This window comes from Ovis aries, chromosome 5 (assembly GCF_016772045.2).
Source record: "Ovis aries strain OAR_USU_Benz2616 breed Rambouillet chromosome 5, ARS-UI_Ramb_v3.0, whole genome shotgun sequence".
NCBI classification, from domain to species: domain Eukaryota; kingdom Metazoa; phylum Chordata; class Mammalia; order Artiodactyla; family Bovidae; genus Ovis; species Ovis aries.
The window spans coordinates 69,765,817-69,791,026 of NC_056058.1; the positions used below are offsets into that span (position 1 = coordinate 69,765,817).

General features: G+C 40.1%; 1 protein-coding gene across 3 annotated transcripts in view; it reads right to left on the reverse strand.

Moving 5' to 3' along the window:
- Window positions 1–25,210, reverse strand: part of ATP10B (ATPase phospholipid transporting 10B (putative)) — a 386,386-nt gene that overhangs the window by 4,197 nt on the left and 356,979 nt on the right. For all 3 annotated transcript variants that reach the window (XM_060416606.1, XM_027970475.3, XM_012178897.5), the window contains 4 exons: window positions 18,043–18,243; window positions 16,625–16,705; window positions 15,216–15,320; window positions 5,506–5,693 (listed from right to left, as the gene is read on the reverse strand). In XM_060416606.1, the coding sequence (XP_060272589.1) occupies window positions 5,506–5,693; window positions 15,216–15,320; window positions 16,625–16,705; window positions 18,043–18,243 (575 nt within the window). The remainder of the gene's footprint in view (window positions 1–5,505; window positions 5,694–15,215; window positions 15,321–16,624; window positions 16,706–18,042; window positions 18,244–25,210) is intronic.

Here is a 25,210-nt window from a genome sequence, read left to right on the forward strand (position 1 = left end):
CAAGGAGAGATAAGAAAGTTTTCTTCAGTGATCATTGCAAAGAAATAGAGGAAAACAATAGAATGGGAAAGACTAGAGATCTCTTCAAGAAAATTAGAGATACCAAGGGAATATTTCATGCAAAGATGGGTTCAATAAAGGACAGAAATGGTATGGACCTAACAGAAGTAGAAGATATTAAGAAGAGGTGGCAAGAATACACAGAACTGTACAAAAAAGATCTTCATGACCCAGATAATCATGATGATGTGATCACTCACCTAGAGCCAGACATCCTGGAATGTGAAGTCAAGTGGGCCTTAGGAAGCATCACTATGAACAAAGCTAGTGGAGGTGATGGAATTCCAGTTGGACTATTTCAAATCCTAAAAGATGATGCTGTGAAAGTGCTGTACTCAATATGCCAGCAAATTTGGAAAGCTCAGCAGTGTCCACAGGACTGGAAAAGGTCAGTTTTCATTCCAATCCCAAAGAAAGGCAAAGAATGCTCAAACTACCGCACAATTGCACTCATCTTACATGCTAGTAAAGTAATGCTCAAAATTCTCCAAGCCAGACTTCAGCAATATGTGAACCGTGAACTTCCAGATGTTCAAGCTGGTTTTAGAAAAGGCAGAGGAACCACAGATCAAATTGCCAACATCTGCTGGATCATGGAAAAAGCAAGAGAGTTCCAGAAAAACATCTACTTCTGCTTTATTGACTATGCCAAAGCCTTTGACTGTGTGGATCACAATAAACTGTGGAAAATTCTGAAAGAGATGGGAATACCAGACCATCTGACCTGCCTCTTGAGAAACCAAATGCAGGTCAGGAAGCAACAGTTAGAACTGGACATGGAACAACAGACTGGTTCCAAAAAGGAAAAGGAGTGCGTCAAGGCTGTATATTGTCATCCTGCTTATTTAACTTCTATGCAGATTACATCATGAGAAATGCTGGGCTGGATGAAGCACAAGCTGGAATCAAGGTTGCCGGGAGAAATATCAATAACGTCAGATATGCAGATGACACCACCCTTATGGCAGAAAGTGAAGAAGAACTAAAGAGCCTCTTGATGAAAGTGAAAGAGGGGAGTGAAAAGGTTGGCTTAAAGCTCAACATTCAGAAAACTAAAATCATGTCATCTGGTCCCATCAGTTCATGGCTGAGAGATTGAATTGATCTGAATGTAATTATAGTTCAATTAAAAAATAAAAAGTAATCCAACTGGTCCAGAGGACATCTAAGGTCTTTTCCAAAAATAATCCTTAATTTTTTTTAAACCTTCTAAGAGCCTTACAAGCAGAGACGCTCTTATCCTTCTATTATGTCTAAAAGATTCTGGATGACCTCAATGTGAGCAGGCATTTCTGAAGACCACAATAGATCCTATGGAATCAGAAACTTTCCCTCACTCTTTCTCATCTCACTCAGGGAGGCAGTACAGGTGGCCATGCCTATGTTTCTTAGGAAAGACTCAACTTTTGCCCGGAAACTAGAATTTCCACAGTTTAAACATTTCCCCCAAGCTACGAATTTCCTTCTCTGTGCATTCAGTGAACAAATAACTGTCAAGTTCTTACAATGGGCCAAGCCCCAAGGGATTAAGCTGTGAACCAGACTGACAGGATTCTAGCTGTCAGAAAGCACAGGAACCAGAGTTAGAAGCCACGGGAACAGTGAGTGTGTCACACACACGATCTGATTTAGAGACCTTCCTCGAGGAGGAAACAATAAAGCTGAGGGCTGAGGGATGCACAGGAGGGAGCCAGGCAAAGAGGGGGTGAGAGCCAGATTCTGAGCACGATAGCTGCCATGTGGAGACTGAGGGCAGGAGTGGGGTGAGAGGTCACAGGTGTCGGTAAGGCCAGAGCAAGCAAGGACTGTGGGGAATGTCTTGGGTATTGTACATTATTGTAAAGACCTTGGCAAGCCCTTGGAAAGTTACAAACATGACATGATCATGCTTTGGCACAATGATGATGGATTGGAGTAAACCCAATAGGAGACTATTGAAATGATTTGGAATGAAAGAATTATAACCTATCTATGGTGGTAGCTTCCCTGGTGGCTCAGAGGTTAAAGCATCAGCCTGCAATGTGGGACACCTGGGTTCAATCCCTGGGTCAGGAAGATCCCCTGGAGAAGGAAATGGCAACCCACTCCAGCATTCTTGCCTGGAGAATCCCATGGACTGAGGAGCCTGGTAGGCTACAGTCCATGGGGTCGCAAAGAGTCAGACATGACTGAGCGACTTCACTTTCATTCACTATGATGGTGGCTGTAGAAATGGAAATAGCAGATAAATTCTATTTAACAAGATCAAACTATCAGGTCTTGGCAATGGATAAGAGAGGGCCATGTGGTGGTGGGTGGAGTCAAGGATAATTCTCATGGGCCAGCCTTGATCCTCAGTGGGTAACAGTGGATGGAAGGAACTTGGAAGAGAGCCATGTTTCTGGGAGGGTGGTGGTGATAGAAGGTGGATCAGGAATTAAGTTATAGATGCCTGCCACTTTTCTCAGATGTGGCCTGTCCAGTGCTGGTGAGGCACAGGTAGCTAGAAGGATGTATCTGGGATTCTGGAGAAAGATCTGGGCGGGGAGTTTATATTAGAGATACATCTGTGAAAAATGACATTTAACTTCACAATAATGGTTGCTGTGTTTATGGAAAGAACTAAAGTTAGAAGACAAAAGAACCTAGGACGTACACCATGTCATCTTTGAACCAGCAGAGGAAACAAGAGGTAGGAGAAAAACCAAGAGAGAGTTGTGTTATGAAGCCAAGTGAAGTGTGCAAGGACTGTTGGAGCCTAGTGTAGCTAATTATGCTGCACTGTGTTTTAAAGTTTGTGTGTTAGTAATTTTACAGATGAAACAAAAGAAGTTTGCTCTCAGTTTAAGAGAATCATACAGTTCCTTTATACTGGTTGAATTAATTAGACTCAATTAGTGAGGTCATGGTTAGTGGCTAATTATCACAGGCTTGGTGAGTGAAATCAATCTTATTATAAACACAGCTTGCATCTTTAAGTGAACAAATACAGTTTTTTACAGCAAACATTCTGCCATGTAGATTTCTGTAACAAAAATTAATCGTTCCAAGGTTATAAGTTAACAGTCCTTGGAGCTATTAAAATAATCCTTTCTCTGTCAAAGGAAATCTCTTTGCCTTTTTTAGTAAACAGAATTAAGACGGAATTCAAGTTTATGATGATCTAGAATAAGCAGAGATTTAACTTGCATGCTATGGTAACTGGCAAGAAAATATTTGCTAACTTTCCCTAGCTTGTCCCTCATCTGTTCAACAAGATATAATGGTAAAGTGTCTGTCTTTTCCAAGAATGTCGGTGCTTTTCAACCATCCTTATCAAGCTGGTAGCCTCTGGCTACAAGCGTGTCGTCTAACCAAGAATAAGACAAAGAACCAGAACTCTTTGTAGACGATGAACGCTTCCTCTACCCCAAATAACACACCGAACAGAAGAGGTCAGTCCTTGGTCAGAGGTGATCACAGCCATATTTAACCCCAAAAGTGTGCATGAAAGCATTTAACACAGACACCTGATATCCTTTTCCAACAAGGGCAGGACCTTCAAGGTCTTTCCCAGGATCTGTCTCCCAAGACGGGGTGGGAAATATGTTCTCTGAGGCTTGTGCTTACTTGCCTCCCAGTCTTCAGTCTCAGGGCCCTTGATTAGTGCTGCTCACTCTTACCTGCATTATATGTCTGAGCTGTCTACTGGATGGTAGACTTCTTGAGAGAAAGAGCCCTATTTTATTCATCTTTCTGTTTCTTTAGCATCTTTTTTTTCTCATTTATCTCTGAGGGCAGCCTTTGTGATGAGAACTATGCTAACTGTGGGTTATATAATGATAACAAGGAGGATACTTCTTTCTAGGAGTTCATGACAAACAGATAAAACAGATAATATGTGGGATAAAGGTAGTGACAGATACAACCAGGTAACAGGAACACATGATCTGGTTCGGCTTGAGGGTGGTAGGTGAAGTCACAGAAGGGTTCAGGAATTGGTCACACCTGGAATGATGTCAAAGGATGAGGAGGTCTGGTAACAGGAAGGACGTTTTGAGTAGAAGGGTCAGCATGAACACAGGCAGGAAGACGAGAGGGCATGCAGACTTTAGGGAAGTCCAAGAAGCACGGTGATGTGGAGCCCAAAGTTTGAGGCAGGGACTAGGGAGATAAGGCTGTGGAGACCAGGAAGGGCCAAGCAGGGAGACTGTGTATACTTAGAACCCAACCATCGGTTGAGTTTACAGGAGTGTTTGTCATCTTGATATGTTCAGCCTCTAAACCCTGCATCAGATGTCAAGGTTCTGAGGTGTCTTAGGAAGAAGAAAGGGAGCCCAAACTAGGTTAAGCATGCTGCCAAACTCATTAAAGGAACCAAAGTGTGCTAATGACTTTCTGCTTAATTTTGGATTAGGAAAAGTGCTCCACAGTGTTGCGATGGCCTCTTGACTATGGCTTATAATGGTAAAGTAGCTGAATTTCAAAGATTCACAGTGACAAGATCCTGAGGATGGAGAGGGGCTAGGTCTTGCCTTTGGGTACAGCATCATTAAGTTCACCAAATACTCTGACTATAGAGTGTGGGGTGGAGAACAGAACATTGGCCTCTGAGTTGGGAGGACAGACTCCCCCTGTGATTGGTGATGAGCTGGTGGACACATTCTGGTTCCTCTTGGGACCTCAGCAGTCCCATGAACAAGTGGGACTACAACCACAGCTCTGACTAATTTCTTAGGTGATTTTGAAAAAGCAAAATGATGAACTAGATAGAAAAGCATGTGTCAAGAGTAAACTCCAAGGACATGTGAGGCATTGTTGTTGCCATTTTGTTTTGAAAAGCTGACTGTAGAGGCTATAGACTAGAAATGTTAGAAATTGTCGCTCTGTGGAAGTAATTTATTTGGCTAATATAGGGTGTATGTATGTGTATGAGTCTGTGTGTGTTTTAACAAATTTGAGTAGTATTTAAAACTTGGATATTTCTAAAATTTGTGGGAAAAATCTAAAGCTCTGAAATGCTCTCTTGATTTTTCCTTGTGGCAGTGATAGGCTGAAGCTTAGAAGTTCCTTCCCCGATGCCTGTACTTTACCTGGCTTGCTGCTGTTGCTTACCTGTCCCTGAAGGCATTTGAAAGTGAGACTCCTGGGCTGATGAATAAAGGACTCCAAGAGCTTTTCAAAATGATTCTTTGTACACAACAAGATTTGTATGGCAGGAGGGGAGAAATTAGTACCCTCATTTTATAGGTGTCATAACAGAGGCCATGCCAGATTTGGTGACTTTGCTGCTATGTGGCTGACCTGGGACCAGATTCCATGCTATCTGCCTCCAAGTTTATGGTTCTTTCTGTCCTAGCTCCCTCCCTTTGGAACAAGAGCCTCAAGCATCCCAGCTGGGATCAAACTCCTGACTCTTAGGCTATGAGAATGGCTGATGGAGGAGAGTGGTAGTTCTAGGAAGGAAACAGCACCCCCTGCTCAAACCTTGGGAGAAGAGCCACGGCCGGTGTGAGGAAGCAGACAAGGTAGAACGTGGGGTCTGAGAGCTGGCCTTCCATCACCCAGTAGGGATTGGTGGGGCTGTTGCAGGTGACGCAGATGGCATTGTACGCAAGGGACACCGCAAAGTACATCAGGAAGCTGCCTGCGAGAACAAGCCCGTGGATGATGGTCTGCGGAAGGAAAGAAGTAAACACTGCTGAGAGGAGGGTTTAGATCAGGGGGGTATGCACTCATGCTACTTTACCTTTGTTTTAAACTTTTCTTTTTTGGAAATGCAACATACATATAAACTGTTTTTAAAAGTGTGCCATTTAATGGCTTATTATAAAGTAAATACCTATGTTGCTACCACCCAGAATTTGCACACAGATACTCCAGACACCCCTAAATCACCTTGACTTTTGTGATAATTTTCGTGATATTCCTTAATCTTAAAAAAAGTTATATTTTGTGTGACTTTTGTCTTTTTTCCTTAATGTTACACCTGTGTGATGAATCAGTCTCTTCCACATGCGGCTGTCAGTTATTCATTTCTAAGCAGCGCAGTCTGCTGTAGTCTGATCTCATTTTGTCCTGCCTCTTTTATGCTTCTTCCAATTCCTGTCCTCTTGTAAACTTACTGATGATTTCATATAATTTCATTTCCACCTCTACTAGTTTGAAAGTTATCTATTTCATTTCTATTCTTTCAGTGATTACTCAATAAATGACAGTAAGCAATCTTAACTTACTGTAGTATAAAGTTCATATGTTTCCCTCCTCCTAAATTATGCAAGGGCTTTAGAATAAATTAACTCTGTTTACCTTCTTCCTGATTTATATCTTATTGCTACTGTATATTTAAATTCTATCATCTTTGTAAATCACACAAGTTGTTATAACAGTTTAATATGGTCAATAGTCTTTAAGATTTACTTACATGCTTGACACTTTCTATGCCTTCATTATCTCTTGCATTTTGGGGTTTCCATCTGAACTGTATTTTCTTATGCTTTTTAAAAAAAGTTTATATTGAAGTGTAATTGATTAACGATGTTGCATTATTTCCAGGTGTATGGCAGAGTGATTCAGTTATATATATACAAGTATCTTTTCTTTTTCAAATTCTTTTCCCATTTAGGTTACTACAGAATATTGAGCAGAGTTCCCTGTGCTATATAGTAGGTCCTTGTTGGTTATCTATTTTAAATACAGTACTGTGTACACGTCAATCCAAAACTTCTACTCTATCACCTACCCTTTTCCCCCTGGTAACCACAAATTTGTTCTCCTAAGTCTGTGCTTCTGTTTTGTAAATAAGTTCATTTGTATCATTTTTAAAAGAGTCTGCATGTAAGTGATATCACATGATCTTTGCCTTTCTCTGCCTGACTTCACTTAGTGTGATAATCTCCAGGTCCATCCATGTTGTTGCAAATGGCATTATTTTACTCTCTTTAATGGCTGAGTAACATTCCATTGTATATATGTACTCATCTTCTTTATCCATTCCTCTATTCAGACATTCACTGGACATGTCTATTCAATCAAGACAATAGCCATGTCTTGGCCATTGTAAAGAGCACTGCAGTGAACACTGCGGTATCTTTCCTTGTGCTTTTAGTTGATCTTTGAACAGGGGTTTGAACTATGTGGCTCCACTTACATGTGGATTTTTCTCAAAAATACTGCAGTATTGCCTGATCCATGGTTGGTTGAATCCACAGATACAGAGGACTGATTATGGAACTTGAGCATCCACAGAATCTGGTATTTGCACTGGGTCTTGGAACCAGTCCCCAGTGGATTCTGAGGATGGCTATACATCCTTCAGAATTTTTCTTTAGTGGAAGTCTGCTGATGTTATATTTTCTGATTCATTATTTCATCTTCATTCTTAAAAGACATTTTTGATCTTTTTTGGAAGTTGTTTTCTTTTAGTATAGTTAATACAGCACTTCACTGTATTCTGGGCTTCCCAGGTGGCTCAACAGTAAAGAACCTGCCTGCAATGCAGGAAACCCCTGCATTGGGAAGATCCCCTGGAGAAGAGAATGGCTCCCACTTCAGTATTCTTGAGGCTTCCCTGGTGGCTTAGATGATAAAGAATATGCCTGCAATGTGAGAGACTTGGGTTCGATCCCTGGATCAGGAAGGTCCCCTAAAGAAGGGAATGGCTACCCACTCCAGTTTTCTTACCTGGAGAATTCCACGGACAGAGGGGCCTGGCGGGCTACAGTCCATGGGGTCACAAAGAGTCAGACATTACTGAGGGACCAACTTTCCTAATTTCTGGCTTCTAGTTTTGCTACTGAGATGTTAGCAAAATGTTGTTCCTTAGAAGGAAACATTTATGTCAAAATCTGGCTGCTTTATGATCTTTGTTTTTGTCTTTAGTGTTCTATAGTTTACTTATAACTCTGGCGTTTTAAAAAAAATATTATCTTGCTTGAGTTTTGCTAAACTTCTTGACATTGTGGCTTGATGTCTTTTGTTACTTTTGCAAAATTCTCAAGTCACTATCTTTTCAAATATAACCTCGGTCTCTCTTTCTCCTCCAAGACTCTAATCAAATGTATATTAGATATTTTAAGATACCCACCTTATCTTTTATATATCTCTTCCATAATTTTCATTATTCTACTTTTGTTTTATATTCTGGATGATTTGACCAATTCACTAATTTTCTCCTCAGCTCTGCCTGATCTGCAGTTAAGCCAGCCATTGAAATTTAAATTAGTTATTGGATTTTTTAATTTTTGAAACTTTTACTTGGTCTTTAAAGAAAATCTTCTAGGTTTCTTTGTATAGCTTACTATACATTCTTGAAGATAGTTTAAAGCTTATTCGTCTTTAAACCTAGCAAACCGACCTTTTCTATGAGTTATTTCTGATAATTTCAATACCTTAAATATTTGTTACTGATGTATGTGCTTGTGATCCGTAGTGATGAATCCTTGTTTCATTTGAACTTCATTATTTGTGTGTGTGTTTCAAATGAGTTAAGAAAAAATTTTAGTTACTTAAATTTCTTAATACAATCAGTTGTTGTATAGTGCAAATATCTTAATGTCTACTGTTGGTTATTATAATTGAGGTAGAGTTGATTTACAGTATTGTTAGCTTCAGGTGTACAGCACAGTGATTTAGTCACATATATATCGTCCATTTCCCAGGATGAGTCCTTTATATTGAGTCTCCCTGATCTGTTCAGCACAGTGGGGACAATCCCTACAGTCCCTGCTGGGGAGAGGAGTGCAGGTAAGTGTACCCTTACTCTGAAGGTAGAGCATTTGGGGCCCTAATGTAATGTGATCTCTTATTAGACTGTCACTGCAGGAGCCTGGGTTTTAATTTCTAAATATTATGTTCAATGAAGTCTGCCAAAAAGTTCATTTTAGGCAGGGTTGCAAACACTCTCAAGAAAACAGACTTTGGCATCGCTTGCTCACTATAATCCCACTTTTCCAGAGGTTTTGGTCTTTAATTATGCTATCAGCCTTTTTATACTTTTAGAGTATGTATACATATATATATACACATACTCTTTGTATATGTTTGTATATGTTTATATATAATATATTAAAATGTATATATATACAAATTCATTTTTTTTCAGTGGAAGAGATGTTTTGAAATATCCTAGCCCTTGTTCCTAGAGAAGAAAACAGCTAACATTTTTCAGTCACTTAGGTGAGGACTGTGAAAGCTGACACAGCTATTAAAATTTATGTTCGATTTTAAGACTTCCCTAGCTATCTAGTGGTTAAGACTCTCTGCTCCCAATGCAGGGGGCAGAGGTTTGTGGAACTACGATCCTGCACAGCGCAGCCAAAAAAAACTCATGTTTGATTTCTACCCATGGAAGAAAGACTCTCTCTGCTTCCAGCACTTGAAAAAGGGAAATACTTTCTTCATAATGATGGTAGTAGCTGACTCCTTTCCCTGGAGCAACAAAAATCACCAGTGACTACCAGGATACCTGGTCTAGAGATGCATTAGGTGGATTAATAGTGCTGAATGGTGAGTGAAAGGAACAAGTTCTCTGTTTTAAAACATGCAGTGCTCTGAGAAAGAAGGTGGAATAACCAGTCATTACTCACTTAATATACATTGTGGTCTGATTATTTACAGGGCATTTTTGAAAGGTTAAAAAAATATCTAATGGTTAAGAAGGTCATGGAGAGAAGAGTCCCTCTTGTGAAATATCTTGTGCTACTGTTTAAAAAAGAATGTAATTACTGTGAAATATTTCAAGCACACAGACAACAAATCTCATGCATGCGATGTCCAGCTTTACCAGTTTTAACCTTATGCCATATGTATGGGAGCAGAATCTGTCACTCCAAAATGTGTCTCTGGCATCAGGATTACCTTGAGCTGGTTGCTTTTTAAGAAACAGCAGACAGAGGAGAAGCTCTGAAAACTGAATAGATGTTTTCTTTTTGTAAGAGACGTTTATACTTATAAGGGAAATCTCCATTTGTAAGGGTGTCTCCCTCTCTGTACCAGGAAAAAGAAACATTCTAAATTTCTAGAAAATCTTTATCAACTTCCACATCTGGCCTCCCCTAACCCCAAAGCTTTTTTTGTCTTTAGTTAGTGATAGTATTTAAGGTGGTGGCTAGGGCCATAGTTTCCTGGTCTCTCTCATGTGTATAGGAAATACTGATTAAACTTGTGTTTGTTTTTCTCCCATTAATCTGTCATTTATTACAGGAGTGTCTAAGCTGAGATCTAGAAGGGTAGAGAGAAAATTAGTTTTTCTTCCTCTACACACATTTGCCTCAGATTTTATTAAAAGGAGCCTTACAGATACAATTCAACCACCATGTATCCCTTGCAAATGCATTTTCTTTCATCTTGAAAATAAATCATGTTCATCATTTTTATGTGTATTTTATATGTTCATGTTTATGCATCTGTGTTAGTGGATACTTTTAAAATTTTATCATGTAGATATCCTGAATTCTTTTACTAGACAGTATGCTTTGGAGGTTTATTTTTGTTGCTAAATGCTGTTCTATTCATTTTAACTGTTCTAGTGTATGACTATGCTACTATGTGTTTTCCTGTTGGTGAACATTTAGGCTGTTTCCAATTTTTAAATTTTGCTTTAAAGAATAATGTAATATCTTATATATGTCTATTTATGTCTATGTTACATGTGTAAGAGGATCATCCAGGTTGCATAGTTAGAAGTGGAATTGTGTCACAGCATGTGAATACTTCTAGCTAACTCTTCTAACATATTCTTCTAGCTGTTTTCAAATTGCTTCTCCAAAGTGGTGCTATCAGTTTACAGTTTACCAACAGAGTATGAAAGTTCCTAGGTTAGGCTTTATTATCTTTAATGAAGTAGTATTAACTCATACTACTACAGTACTATTATACTACGTATCATACTATAGTATATACTATACTATATACTATAGTAGTATTAACTCACACTACTGAGTTAATTTGCCAATATATTATTTAGAATTTTTACATTTATGTTCATTGAGGAAACTGCTCTATAATTTTGTTTCCTAGGACTGTCCATGCTCATTCTGATATCAGAATTATTCTAGCCATGAAAACTGGATTTGAATCCATGAAAAAGTTGGTATGACATAGGAATTATCTGTCCCTTATAAACTTGGTCAAACTCACTTTTACAATCCTTTGGCTTTGTAACTTTAGGGATAAGATTGCTGATTTGGTTTCTAGAATGGTGATTGGCTTATTCAGCCTTGATGAATGATTTTGACTATAGTTTGGTAAATTTTATATTTAAAGGATTTAACATGGTTTAACTTTTCAGAAAAATATTAAAAATGTTGATTCCATTGACCATTGTATACATGAGATCTGCATCCATGAAAACAGAGGGCTCAACACCATTTTATGTAAAGGACTCGAGGATCTGTGGATTTTGGTCTTCACATGAGTCCTGGAACCCATCCCCTGCAGGTACTGAGACAACTGTGTATCCAGGAATTGCAGTCTTTTCCACTTCTAGAACTGTTTTTGTGGCCTTCTCTTTCTGTCTTCTTTTGGATCAGTTTTGTAAGAGGTGAGTTTTTTCCCATTTTTGGCCACACTGTGCAGCATGTGGGAATCTTAGTTCTGTGACTAGGTATTGAACTCATGCCCTTGGCATTAGGAGCATGGAGTCTTAACCACTGGACCCCAAGGAAGTCCCAAGAGGTGAGTTTTCAGTAGGGTTTGAAGAGCTCAGTTTTGGTCTTATTGACCTATCTTTGATTTTTCTCTCATCTTTTTTTCTTTTCTATTTTCTTTAGGTTTACATGGTATTTTTTTTAAAGTTTCTTAAGTTGAAATTTTAACTTAATTTTTTAAAATCTTTTTGTTTTTAATAGTAAAAGCTTTAGCTGCATCCCACAAGTTTGCATATATATTTTTTATAGTCATTCAGCAGCAATATTGCTTTTCGGCCTTTTGGCTGAAATTGCAGACGGTAAAGCATCTGTCTACGATGTGGGAGACTCAGGTTTGATCCCTGGGTTGCGAAGATTCCTTGGAGAAGGAAATGGCAATCCACTCCAGTACTATTGCCTGGAAAATCCCATGGACAGAGGAGCCTGGTAGGCTACAGTCCATGGGGTTGCTAAGAGTTGGACACGACTGAGCGACTTCAGGTTCACGTTCAGCAGCAATAAGTGTAATTTCCATCATGATTTACTTTTGACCTCCTGAATGACATGTTTAGATGTGCATTTTTAAATTTCCACGCATGTTAGGCTGTACTTTCATTGTTTGTATTTATTAATCTAAATGCATTACTATCAGATAATAGGTTCTTTATGATACTGATTCTTTCAAATTCCTTTGTGATTTAGAATTTGGTTGTTAAATTTTGGGTATATGGTCAGATGTGTTTGAAAGATGCATTTTTGGTATTTGTTTAGAGCAAGATTTTATATATTAGGGCTAACTACATTAGGTCAAGTATGGTAATTTATTCAAAGCTTGATCCGTGTCTGTTTTGATAGAGTTCTATAAAAACATCATTCTAGAATTGTAATTTTTTCCATTTCTCTTCATATTCACAGGATGAGAAAGTCCTGTCTGATACTTCTGGCCATCATTTCCTTTGTTCTTACCTTTTCCTCTTCCCTACAGCCTGGGGAATTGCTAGTTTCCTATATTCCTCTAATTTCTTTCCTCTCCTTTATGTTTAATCTTAAGTTTTTAATAATTGTAAGTATTAAGATACTTTAAGATTTAGGAGGTGCTAAATAAATTAGACTTTAATGGAACAATTTATGGTTGTGTACTTCTCATCCTATTCATACAATGAAGACTTCAGCATAAATTACCTACTGAATAGCCTTTCCTTACCATTACGTTGTTTCTTGCAGTTTTAGCTTTTATTTTCTTTCAGGTTCTTGCATATTTCTTTCTTCCTTTAGTGAGGGTCTATAGGCAGTAGACCTTATAGAGTTTATCTAAAAATGTCTTTTTTTTTTTTTTTTTAACCACAGGCTACTAAGAAGGGACAGAAACATGTTATATACAGGTAAGAAGGGGAAAAAAGCAAACATACAGCTGTATTATTTGCCTTTGATCCTTCTGTCTGATAAATCATTTTCTCTTGACTGAATGAATATAGTAATGACCCAGGAGATTTTCGTGGCCCTCTTAGAGAATTAAAATCAATGTTTCTCCACTGGTTGGGTGGGTATACTTCCCTTGGGAATCTTTTTATTTATCAGTCTTAAGTGAACTATCACTTAAGTGTAGTGATAGTGTACAAATAGTGTAACTGTTTGCTTTTTGGCCTTAAGTCTTTGAAGGTAATTTCTCCACTATATTTTTGGTTTCTATTGTTTAATTGCTGTGAATTTTCAGGTAATTTGTCCATAGTCTCTGGCAGATTTTAAGACTGTTTCTTTAATACTGTACAGTTTTACTACCAGGCACTATATCCAGATTTATTTTGATTCTCAATGATGACCTCTTCAGTACTTCTCTAAGCATTCTTTCCTTGTTATTCTATGACGTCTATTAGTGGCTGTTGGAACCATGTATTCCAAATACATTCCTCTTGATTACATTTTCATATTTATGTGGCATTCTGCATGAGTACACAATCCTTTCCAATTTTGGTAGTATACTCTTAGCCAGTGTCCAGTCTAGAGTGGATTCCACAAATTGCATTTTTAGTTTCAGTGACAAACTTTTTGCATTTTCAAGAGTTCTAAATATTTCCTTAGCTTGGTTCAGTTCCTAGTATTAAAATTATGACTGCCTTCTTCACAGTTTCTGATAAAACTAAGTGGTTTCTCCGGTGGTTCTGGAAGAAATTTATTTAAGCTTGACTAGGCCTTTTTGTTTTTATCACTTAGTTCTATCTGTCATGGCATGGATTGGAACTAAGGGGTTTTCAAGATGGGAACTCTGTGATCTGGAAGCCCCCTTGGGTGGCTGTTATCAGCCACTGCTTGGTCTAGCTTGTGACAGTAGGGGGAAGGGAAGGGGTTCCACTGTAGAAGGTTGGGAATACCCTGAACCTACTTAGGGAAGTTTCTAAACATTTAATACAAATGCTCTCAGAAAGATTTGGTTTTTGCCAAGCTGAAATGGTTCTTTCCGTAAAGCGGTCCCCCTGCACCCATCAATCTTACCTCGTCACACTATTGGCACAGAGGTTAAAAGTCAGAGTCAGCCAGCTAGGGTTTAGGCTTGCTTCTGTCTTGCACTGCTTGGGGAAAGTTTAACCTCTTTATACTCATTTCTGTATCTGTATGATGGAAATTAAAAAAAAAAAAAAGCCTAACACATGCATATGTTGCAAAATGATTTCCACAATAAGTTTAGTAAACATCCATCACTTTGCAATACAGTTGACTCTTGAACAACACAGGTTTGAACAGCATAAGTTCACTTATACACAGATTTTTTTTCCACTAAATACATACTACAGTACTGCATGATACACTGTTGCTTGAATCTGCAGATATGGAACTTCAGATATGGTGGGACAATTGTCAAGTTGCATGTGGATTTTCCCTTGTGTGGAGGATTGGTGCTCCTAAACCCTAAATTGTTCGAGGATCAACTGTGTATGTCAAGTCATTATGTTGTACAGCTTAAACTTATCCAGTGCTGTGTCAATCATATCTAACTAAAAAAAAAAATCCTATCTAAAGGGCTTTGGGAAGTTAAGTAAGAAAGTACATTAAAATCATACAGGTGTGTATCTGGCATGTAATTTTAAGCTCTATGTTTTTTATAATTATCATTGACTGGTTGAATTTAATAAGAAAGCTAGCATTACCATTTTGAATTACTAAAAAGTGATATTTGGACATACTCGAGATATGTTATGTGGAGACAATCTTCTAATCTTTTACCCCAAATTAAATGGATAGCACTCCTCTGTAACATTGCCTCAAGTATGGTCAGTCAGATGTTTTCCTTGTCTCTCAAACACCCATGAATTTTGAAATCGAAAGTACCTGTTTTGGCAATACACTGCCTCCTTGTATTATATGTCTTAGTTTTTCCATCCTGACTAGATGGTGAGCAAGTTGAGGCCAGCAATTTTATCTTCTCTACTTTATCCCTATCAAAGTGGACCATAGGTACGAGTTCAGCATGCGTGTATTCAGTGGACAATGATAAGGAGAAAAGCAGCTCAAATCTGAATGCAGTTGATGGAGAGGAACACAATTTTTAGGCCCAAAGGGCTTGGGGGCACTTACCCAGGTCTTCATTTCCATTGCCTGGTGCAAGAGGATTGTGGCAAGGGAGATGGTGTTGATGGGTGTCCCAAAGGTAAAAACGTCGATATCAGAGTCCTTGTAGGTCTGCAGAGTGGAAACAAACAGGCAGTGTCAGCTGCGCCCATGGACTGAAGGCCTTAGTTTGGCCAAGTGATTGTAAACCATCAATGAAGGCAGGTGTCAAGGGAGGGAAAGGAATGGGGAGAAGCTGTCCAGCTACCGTCATGTGGAACTGAATGCAGGGACAGAGAGGAGGAGGAGTGAGTTGATAGGACTAAACTCTTCAAAATGCATTTGCAGAGGAAGCCATGAAGAGTATCCCAGAGCTCTGCAGAATGAGTAAACAAAAAATTGAGTACCTACCAGGCACAATGCCAACTGCTAAAGATACTCCTGTGTCCACTTTCAAGGAGTTTAGAGTCTGCTAGGCAGGACAAATGTGGTATAGTTTAAGGGTGTAAATACTAAAATGGAACCAAGTACAAGGCACTTTGGGAGTAGAGATGAGAAATCAGCTGAGACTGTAGTAAGGGGAATTGTTTTCTTGAAAGGAGAGAGAAAAGGCAGATCAGGCAGAGGCCAGAACTGAGGGTGAAAAGTCCAAATCATCCTAGATGGAATAGTCCTAAACGGTAAGTCTGTTGATCATATAGTAAGGGCAAAAGAGGCCTGACTAGGGAGGGTATTGCAAGCCAGGAAATTCTGAGAAAGCGCAAAATGCTTGCCTCCTCAATATCCCTCATGTTGCTGTTTGCAAAAGAATGTGATCTAGAGACTAGGCAGATACCACTGTTTTTCTGGCACAAATTACATCTGAACTCCTTGTCTGGGAAGAATACAGATATCCTATGCTACATACATTCTCACTCTTTAAACTGGGGAACTGAATTGAGATGGGGCTTGTATCCTGTGCTCCCTGTATTCTTGTTTTATTTCAGATAAGGTAGTAACTCTTATTATCAGAACTTGGAAGCACAAATGTAAATACAAATCAAGAGGTGTAAACTCAAATACCTTCAATGTTCAAGTAAGAAGCAGTAAATGAGCGAGCGAAGATGGCTAGGCATGACACAAAAGGGCGTGGTGGGGACTATGACAAACTACAGAACAGGTGCCCTATCTAAGCAGGGTGGTGAGTCAACTCTGGATTTTGCCATGACCCAGTGTAATAACGGCTTTTAATTTTTCTGAAGCTGGCAGAAATTAAGATGTTTTGGTACAGAATTCTGACTTTCTGAATATGCTGGGTAGGGTGGAGTCTGCAGGCCTCCTATTTGGAGCCTCTGCTCTGAAGTGTCCAGAAAGATACTATTTGTCTGGGATTTCATGTTAACGGGACCAGTTCTACCCTGCTGTTTATATGGTTAGAATGGGACCATACACCTTACCAGGTAGGGGATAAAGAAACAGACGAGGCTCTGGTAGAATGCATCCGCCATGGAGATCCAGAAAGTCAGCAGGTTATAGCACTGCCAGGAAAGAACACATCAACAGTTACCACCATCCGAGCAAGCCTCTGCTCCTTGTAAGCAGCTTTCCTGTGCATGGCTGGGCCTGACAACGTGGCACTTACAGTGTTTCTTACCCTAGAGGCAATACAATGGAATGATCAAGAGCATAGACCTGGGAGTGACAGGGCCTCAAGTCAAGTTCCAGGCCTTTGCGACCTTAGTGAAAGTCACTAAACCACTTTGGGAATTGTTTCTTCTTCCATAGGAAGTAGATAAAAACACCACCGGCTAGATTTTCTTGAGTTTCAAGAGGTCTAAATACATCTGTGCTTTGGTACCTAGAAAGGGCTCGGCTGATAATGATCATTAATACTAGTGCTAATACAAACTTAATAAGTTTGAGATTCTGAATAGCATCTGAAAAGGAACTCTAAATCACAGCCCAGGATCACGAGTTCCCAAGAGACAGCTCAGTGGCTTCGCAGATGAGCGTTCTCATTTTGTGCTTTCTTTCCTGGGAACAGTGAAACCATTTACAGTGTATGTTTCTGCTACATTAACTTTTTTTAATGTTAGATACTAAAGGGATACATTATGCAGCCAACTCACCTATGGGAAGGGGACAATGAGAAGGGCCCAGGATGTAGTGCGTCATCTCCACGTCTCCCTCGCCTGAAGTGCTGGGGTTGCTAAGTTGTTCTCCACCTATCTCTGGGTGAATATGGGACTTGGTTCTTCACTGGTTGTCCACAAAGTTTCACCAGCTCTCAAGCACCACATCTGGCTTTGCCCTCCTTATCTGAGGTGTAGAGCTACCGTAGTGCATAGCGACATCCCTTTTCCCAGAGCTCCTCCTCTGAGGCCATCAGGTTCCCTCTCTGCCTCCTGCATCTAGGTTCCCAGCCTGTCTGTGCTGGTCAGACTGCCTGCTGTAGGACCTTCCCAAATCCTTTAGGCCATCAGCGTGGCCTCTGTGCCTTCTAAGAAACTATTTTGATGGCTTTTAGCCCCAGGGATTCCCAAACCAAGCCTTGGGGGTTCTGTTGAAGGCCTGCAAAGATCAGGTAAAAGTGATGCAGTCTTTCTGTAAGCCCTCCTCCCCTTGAACTAGCACAGCCCCATATTAATGTGTGGTATAATTAAGAAATAACTAAAAAGAAAAATATCCACCTGGTCCATCACCTTCAACAGCAAATGAGAAACAGGCCAGGAGCAGACTTCCTGGGTCACATGGGAGGGAAGTGGCAGAGTGGAGACCAGAACACAGGATTTCCGGTCCAGTACTCCTTCTCTGACACCTCCAGGGACGAGCTGAGGGTCACCTCCCAGTCCCCCTGCCCGCTCGATCCCCTTACCTCGGAGTTCTGGCCGCTCTTGTACAGTTCGGGCAATGCCAAGAGTGTTTCCATAGAGATGTCTTTATCCAGGACTCCAAAGACAAGAGGAGGCAAGGAAGTGAAGAAGAGGTTGAAGAAGATCAGCTGCCAGTAGTCAATCATGGTGGAGCCAGAGAAGCCACAGAAGAACTGGTACCAGAAGAGCAAGCTGACGTAGCACTGTGGGCAGAGAGCGTGGCCTTGGAAGTGAGGACCCGAGGGCAGCCATCACCAGACGCTGCTTAGGAGCGCTGACAAATAACTGCTCGGACTTGGAGCTTCAATTCCCTCACTTGTTACATGCAGGGTTGTCTAAGGATTAGAGGTAATTCTCATCCTTAGATTCTGCTATTACTATTACTACTAACCTTCTTCAGGACCTGAAGGGAATTCTATCAACTTGTAGAGTATACTATGGTGGTTTTTGGAGGCAGAGAGGACTGGCTTTGAATCCTCAGTTCTGTCATGTACTAGCTGTGTGACCTAGGACAAACTGTTTAACCTTTCTGAATGTCATCTTGCCACCTTTCGTATGGGAATAGTAGTATATAGACCATGGCCCGTGACACCAAAAGGCAGCAAGTAGTTATGGTTGGTAGTGCAGTAAGAGGAAAGACTGGAGCGTGGGCAGGACGGCTGGTGGGAGGAGAACTTCATGAGGAGGTTGACCTCAAAACCCTTTCCTAATGGTCACACAACTCCGAGGGTGAAGAATAAAATCTTATGCTGAAGTGTTGCTTTATGCTTTCTAAAGATCTTTCCACTCAAGACCTCCTCACTGGAGAAGGGCTGGGTCACAAGTATTGTCTAACATATTGTGATACGGTTTGGTGACTTGACCAAGGTCACGATAACAGCTGGTCCTGGCGTTAGAACTAGAACTCAGGTCCATGTGGCTGAGGCACAGAGGGGTAAAGGGTTTTTAATGTAAGGAATCATTCTGCAGGTTTGTGTTCAAGCTAGTATTCTCATCCACTAACTACTGGGCCAGCATTACTTTTAAGAGGCTCTCTGTTTATTATTATACTACTAGTAGTAATATTCATATTATTTATACTACAATTATTATTTGAGCTTCTGTTTGTGATGGGTGTGTGGTAACAGTATGTTAGTATAAAGCACATTAGATGGCACAGTGGTAAAGGAGCCACCTGCCAATGCAGGAGACGAAAGAGACAGGAGGTCAATCCCTGGGTTGGGAAGATTCCCTGGAGAAGGAAATGGCAACTCATTCCAGTATTCTTGTCTGGAAAATTCCATGGACAGAGGAGCCTGGCAAGGTACTGTCCATGGGGTCATAAAGAATTGGATATGACTCAGCATGCACGCAGCACATTAGTAGATATGCAATATACATAATTTGCCCCAACAACCTAGCAAGATAATGTTATTGCTAATAATATAATAGTACTATATTATGTATTATTAAATAATATTTAACATTACTTACAGACGAGGAATTTGAGGCTCTGATATACTCACTTATCCCTTGCCTATGTTCGGAGCTAGGAAGTGGTACAACTAGCCCCTGAGTTTTCAAAGCTTCTTCCTCAACCACTCCAAGCCCTTAGTCCCATCTTTGGATAATGCCATAACAATGCTGACCCAGATTCTTCCATCCAAGAAGCTCCAACTTTGGCTTTTCTGCCCAGATGACTAGCGGGGAGTCTGAAAGAGACCCTGGTGCTCTTAGACACACCGGACCTTGCATTTCTCTGTCTGAGGGCTGGGGTCCCTTCCATTGCTGCTCTGGGGCTTCAGGTCACCTCTTCCCACTCTAGCCCCATGATACTTAAAGAGCTTTTCTGCTTTGAGTTTTTGATGAAGTTATTTCTTAGAGAAGGAGATTTGGGAAGGAGAGGGCTCAATTTTTGGGAAGGAAAGCCCTCAACAGAGGGGGTTCTGTTTCCTGGGCAGACTCTGAGTCCCTAAAACAACATCAACCATTTATGCCCTTGACAGGGTGGCTTTAAGAAGAACCAAAGTGGTGAAGTCTCCTTGATACTAGTGTTTAGCAATCGTATGGGGCTTTGGTTTTTGTCTCTTGGCTCTTTGAGCACCTTACCTTGCTTCTCCCTCTCCAGCTGACTGAGAAAGACACTCACTCTTAGTTCCATGTACACACAGGTAGGTGGCTTGAATGGCTCAGATGGGGTGACTGACTACACTAAAGTCCCTCGGCCAGCTGGGGCTGGAATTGTGACTTGAGGTTGTAGAATCTTAGGATGCCGGGGCTGGAAGTGACCCATCTACAGATGAGGCCAAGAATAGCAATGGCAGCAATAACAACAGAGACTCCTAAAGCACTTCCTAGGTGCCAGGCTCTGTACTGACCCATTCAGTCCACTTACAAGCTTTATGAGGCAGTCACTGCTATCCTCATTTTACAAATGAGGAAACAGCTTCAGAGAGGTCAAGTCATGAGGCTAGGGTTACAGACTAGTAAGTAACAAAGTACAAGACCTAGATGTTCAGGCTAAACAATATGCTGCTAAAACACCAATGGATCACTGAAGAAATCAAAGAGGAAATCAATACATAGAGACAAATGACAATGAAAACACAATGATCCAAATCCTATGGGATGTAGCAAAAGCAGTTCTAAGAGGTAAGTTTATAGCAATACAATCTTATCTTGGGCTTCCAATCTGGTGCAGTGGTAAAGAATCTGCCTACCAATGTAGGAGACACGGGTTCAATCTCTGAGTTGGTAAGATTCCTGAGAGCAGGAAATGTATTCATTTCCACACCAGTATTCTTGCTTGGGAAATCCCACGGACAGAGGAGCATGGTGGGCCACAGTCAATGGGGTCCCAAAGAGTTGGACATGACTGAGCACAAACATACATGCACAATTTTACCTCAGGAAACCAGAAAAATCGCAAAGAAACAACCTAACTTTATGTCTAAAGCAACTAGAGAAAGAAGAACAAACAAAACCCAAGGATAGAAGGAAAGAAATCTTAAAGATTAGGGTAGAGATAATGAAATAGAGATGAAAGCAATAAAAATGATCAATGAAACTAAAAGCTTGTTCTTTGAAAAGATAAAAAAAATTGATAAACCTTTAGCCAGACTCTCAAGAAAAAAAGGGAGGGCAATCAATAAAATTAGAAATGAAGAAGGATACCTGTTACAACAGACACCACAGAAACACAAAGGATCACGGAAGACTACTACAAGCAACTATATGCCAATGAAATGGACAGATGCTTAGAAAGGTACAGTCTCCCAAGATGGCTCCACAGGCGAATCCCATCAAACACTTAGAGAAGAGCTAACACCTATCCCTCTGAACCCATTCCAAACAACTGGAACACTCCCAAACTCATTCTATGAGACCATCATCACTCTGATACCAAAATCAGACAAAGATACCATTCACACAAATTACAGGCCAATATCACTGATGAAAATAGATACAAAAGTTAAGTCGCTCAGTCATGTCTGACTCTCTGCAACCCCGTGGACTGTAGCCCACCAGGTACCTCTGCCCATGGGATTCTCCAGGGAAGAATACTAGGGTGGGTTGCCATTTCCTTCTCCAGAGGATCTTCCCAACCCAGGGATCAAACCCAGGTCTCCTGCATTGTAGGCAGACGCTTTAACCTCTGAGCCACCAGGGAAGCCCTACTGCTGTTGCTGCTGCTGCTAAGTCACTTCAGTCGTGTCTAACTCTGTGCAGCCCCATAGAAGGCAGCCCACCAGGCTCCCCCGTTCCTGGGATTCCCCCATTCCTGGGATTCTCCAGGCAAGAACACTAAAGATGTACAAATCATCAACAAAAGACTAGCAAACCAAATCCAACAACACATTAAAAGGATCATGATCAATTGGATTTATTCCAGGGATGCAAGGATTTTTCAAGATCTGCTAATCAGTCCGTTATAGCACATTAACAAATTAAAGAATAAAAACCATATGATCATCTCATAGATGCAGAAAAGCTTTTGACAAAATTCAATACCCATTTAATATAAAAATTCTCCAGAAAGTGGGCATACAAGGAACATACCTCAACATAACCCCACACACCTACGGTCAACCTACGACAAAAAAATGCAAGAGTATACAATGGAGAGAAGACAGTCTCTCTAATAAGTGGTGCTGGGAAAACTGGACAACTACACGTAAAAGGATGAAACTAGAACATTTTCTAATACCATATACTAAAAATAAACTCAAAATGGTTTAAAGACTTAAATATAAAACATGACACCATAAAACTCCTAGAAGAGAACATAGGTAAAGCATTTTCTGACATAAATCATACCAATGTTTTCTTAGGTCAAGGCACTAGAAATAAAAGCAAAACTAAACAACTGGGACCTAATCAAACTTACAGGCTGCTGCACAGTAAAAGAAACCATAAAACGAAAAGACAACCTATGAACTGAAAGAAAATATTGCAAATGAAGCAACCAATAGGGGATTAATCTCCAAAATATACAAATACATGAAACTCAACTCAACATATATGAAAAAAACAAACCACCCAGTCAAAAAATTGGCAGATATAAATAGACATTTCTCCAAGGAAGACATACAGATGATCAAAAAGCACAGGAAAATATGCTTAACATCACTAGTTATTAGAGAAATGCAAGTAGAAACTATAAAAAGGTTTCACCTTATAGCAGTGACTGAGCAACTTCACTTTCACTTTCATAGCAGTCAGAATTGCCATCATCAAGAAGTCTACAAACAATAAATGCTGGAGAGGGTGTGGAGAAAAGGGAGCCTCCAACACTGTTGGTGAGAATGTAAATCAGTACAATTGTTATGGGGAACAGTATGGAAGTTCCTTAAAAAACTAAAAATAGAACTTACTGTATGATCCAGCAACCCAACTCCTGGGTATACATCCAGAGAAAATAACTTGAAAAGATACATGCACTCAATATTCATTGCAGCACAATTTACAATAGCCAAGACACGGAAGCAACCTCAATGTCCATCAACAGATGAATGGATATAGAAGATGAAGTGTGTATATATATATATATATATATATATACATACATACATACATACATACAATGGAATGTTTCCCCAGCCATCAAAACAATGATATAATACCATTTACAGCAACATGGTAATAGAGATAATCATACTAAATAAAGTCAGAGAGAAAGATAAATATCATATAGTATCACTTATATGTGGAACCTAGAAAATGATACAAATGAACTTATTTACAAAAGAGAAATAGACCTACGGATTTTGAAAACAAATGAAAGGTTATCAAAGGGGAAAGGTGAGGGGAGATTGGGATTAACATGTACACTCTATATAAAATCCATAATCAATAAGGACCTATTGTATAGCACAGGGAACTCTGCTCAATAGTCAGCGAATTATACAAGAAAATTTGGGAAGGAGTGGATAGGATATATATATATATGTCTGAATCACTGTTGTACAACAGAAACTAATGACATAATTTTACATTTATAAACATAAATTAAAATTATAAACATTATAAATCAACTATACTCAAAAATTAAAAAGAAATAATCTACTATATTATTAGATTATCTTGGCACAGGAGGGCCGAGGGAGCTACTCCACATTCAAGTTCAGGAGGGGTGACCTCGTCCAAGGTAAGGAGCAGCATCTGTGCTTTGCTGGAGCAGCCCTGAAGTGATACCCCACGTCCAAGGTAAGAGAAACCCAAGTGAGATGATAGGTGTTGCTAGAGGGCATCAGAGGGCAGACACACTGAAACCATACTCACAGAAAACTAGTCAATCTAATCACATGGACCACAGCCTTGTCTAACTCAATGAAACTAAGCCATGCCATGTGGGGCCACCCAAGATGGGAGGGTCATGGTGGAGAGGTCTGACAGAATGTGGACCACTGGAGAAGGGAATGGCAAACCACTTCAGTATTCTTGCCTTGAGAACCCCATGAACAGTATGAAAAGGCAAAATGATAGGATACTGAAGGAGGAACTCCCTAGGTCAGTAGGTGCCCAATATGCTACTGGAGATCAGTGGAGAAATAACTCTAGAAAGAATGAAGGGATGGAGCCAAAGCAAAAACAATACCCAGCTGTGGATGTGACTGGTGACAGAAGCAAGGTCCAATGCTATAAAGAGCTATATTGCATAGGAACCTGGAATGTCAGGTCCATGAATCAAGGCAAATTGGAAGTGGTCAAACAGGAGATGGCAAGAGTGAAGGCTGACATTTTAGTAATCAGCGAACTAAAATGGACTGGAATGGGTGAATTACACTCAGATGACCATTATATCTACTACTGCAGGCAGGAATCCCTTAGAAGAAATGGAGTAGCCATCATGGTCAACAAGAGTCTGAAATGCAGTACTTGGATGCAATCTCAAAAACAACAGAATAATCTCTGTTCGTTTCCAAGGCAAACCATTCAGTATCACAGTAATCCAAGCCTATGCCCCAACCAGTAACACTGAAGAAGCTGAAGTTGAATGGTTCTGTGAAGACCTACAAGACCTTTTAGAACTAACACCCAAAAAAGATGTCCTTTCCATTATAGGGGACTGGAATGCAAAAGTAGCAAGTCAAGAAACACCTGGAGTAACAGGCAAATTTGGCCTTGGAATGTGGAATGAAGCAGGGCAAAGACTAATAGAGTTTTGCCAAGAGAATGCACTGGTCATTGCAAACATCCTCTTCCAACAACACAAGAGAACACTCTACACATAGACATCACCAGATGGTCAACACTGAAATCAGATTGATTGTATTCTTTGCAGCCATAGATGGAGAAGCTCTATATAGTCGGCAAAAACAACTGGGAGCTGACTGTGGCTCAGATCATGAACTCCTTATTGCCAAATTCAGACTTAAATTGAGGAAAGTAGGGAAAACCACTAGACCATTCAGGTGTGACCTAAAATCCCTTATGATTATAAAGTGGAAGTGAGAAAGAGATTTAAGGGACTAGATCTGATAGACAGATTGAACTATGAACATCCTGATGAACTATGAACAGAGGTTCATGACGTTGTACAGGATACAGGGATCAAGACCATCCCCATGGAAAAGAAATGCAAAAAGGCACAATGGTTGTCTGAGGAGGGCTTACAAATAGCTTTGGAAAAAAGAGAAGCGAAAAGCAAAGGAGAAAAGGAAAGATATAAGCATCTGAATGCAGAGTTCC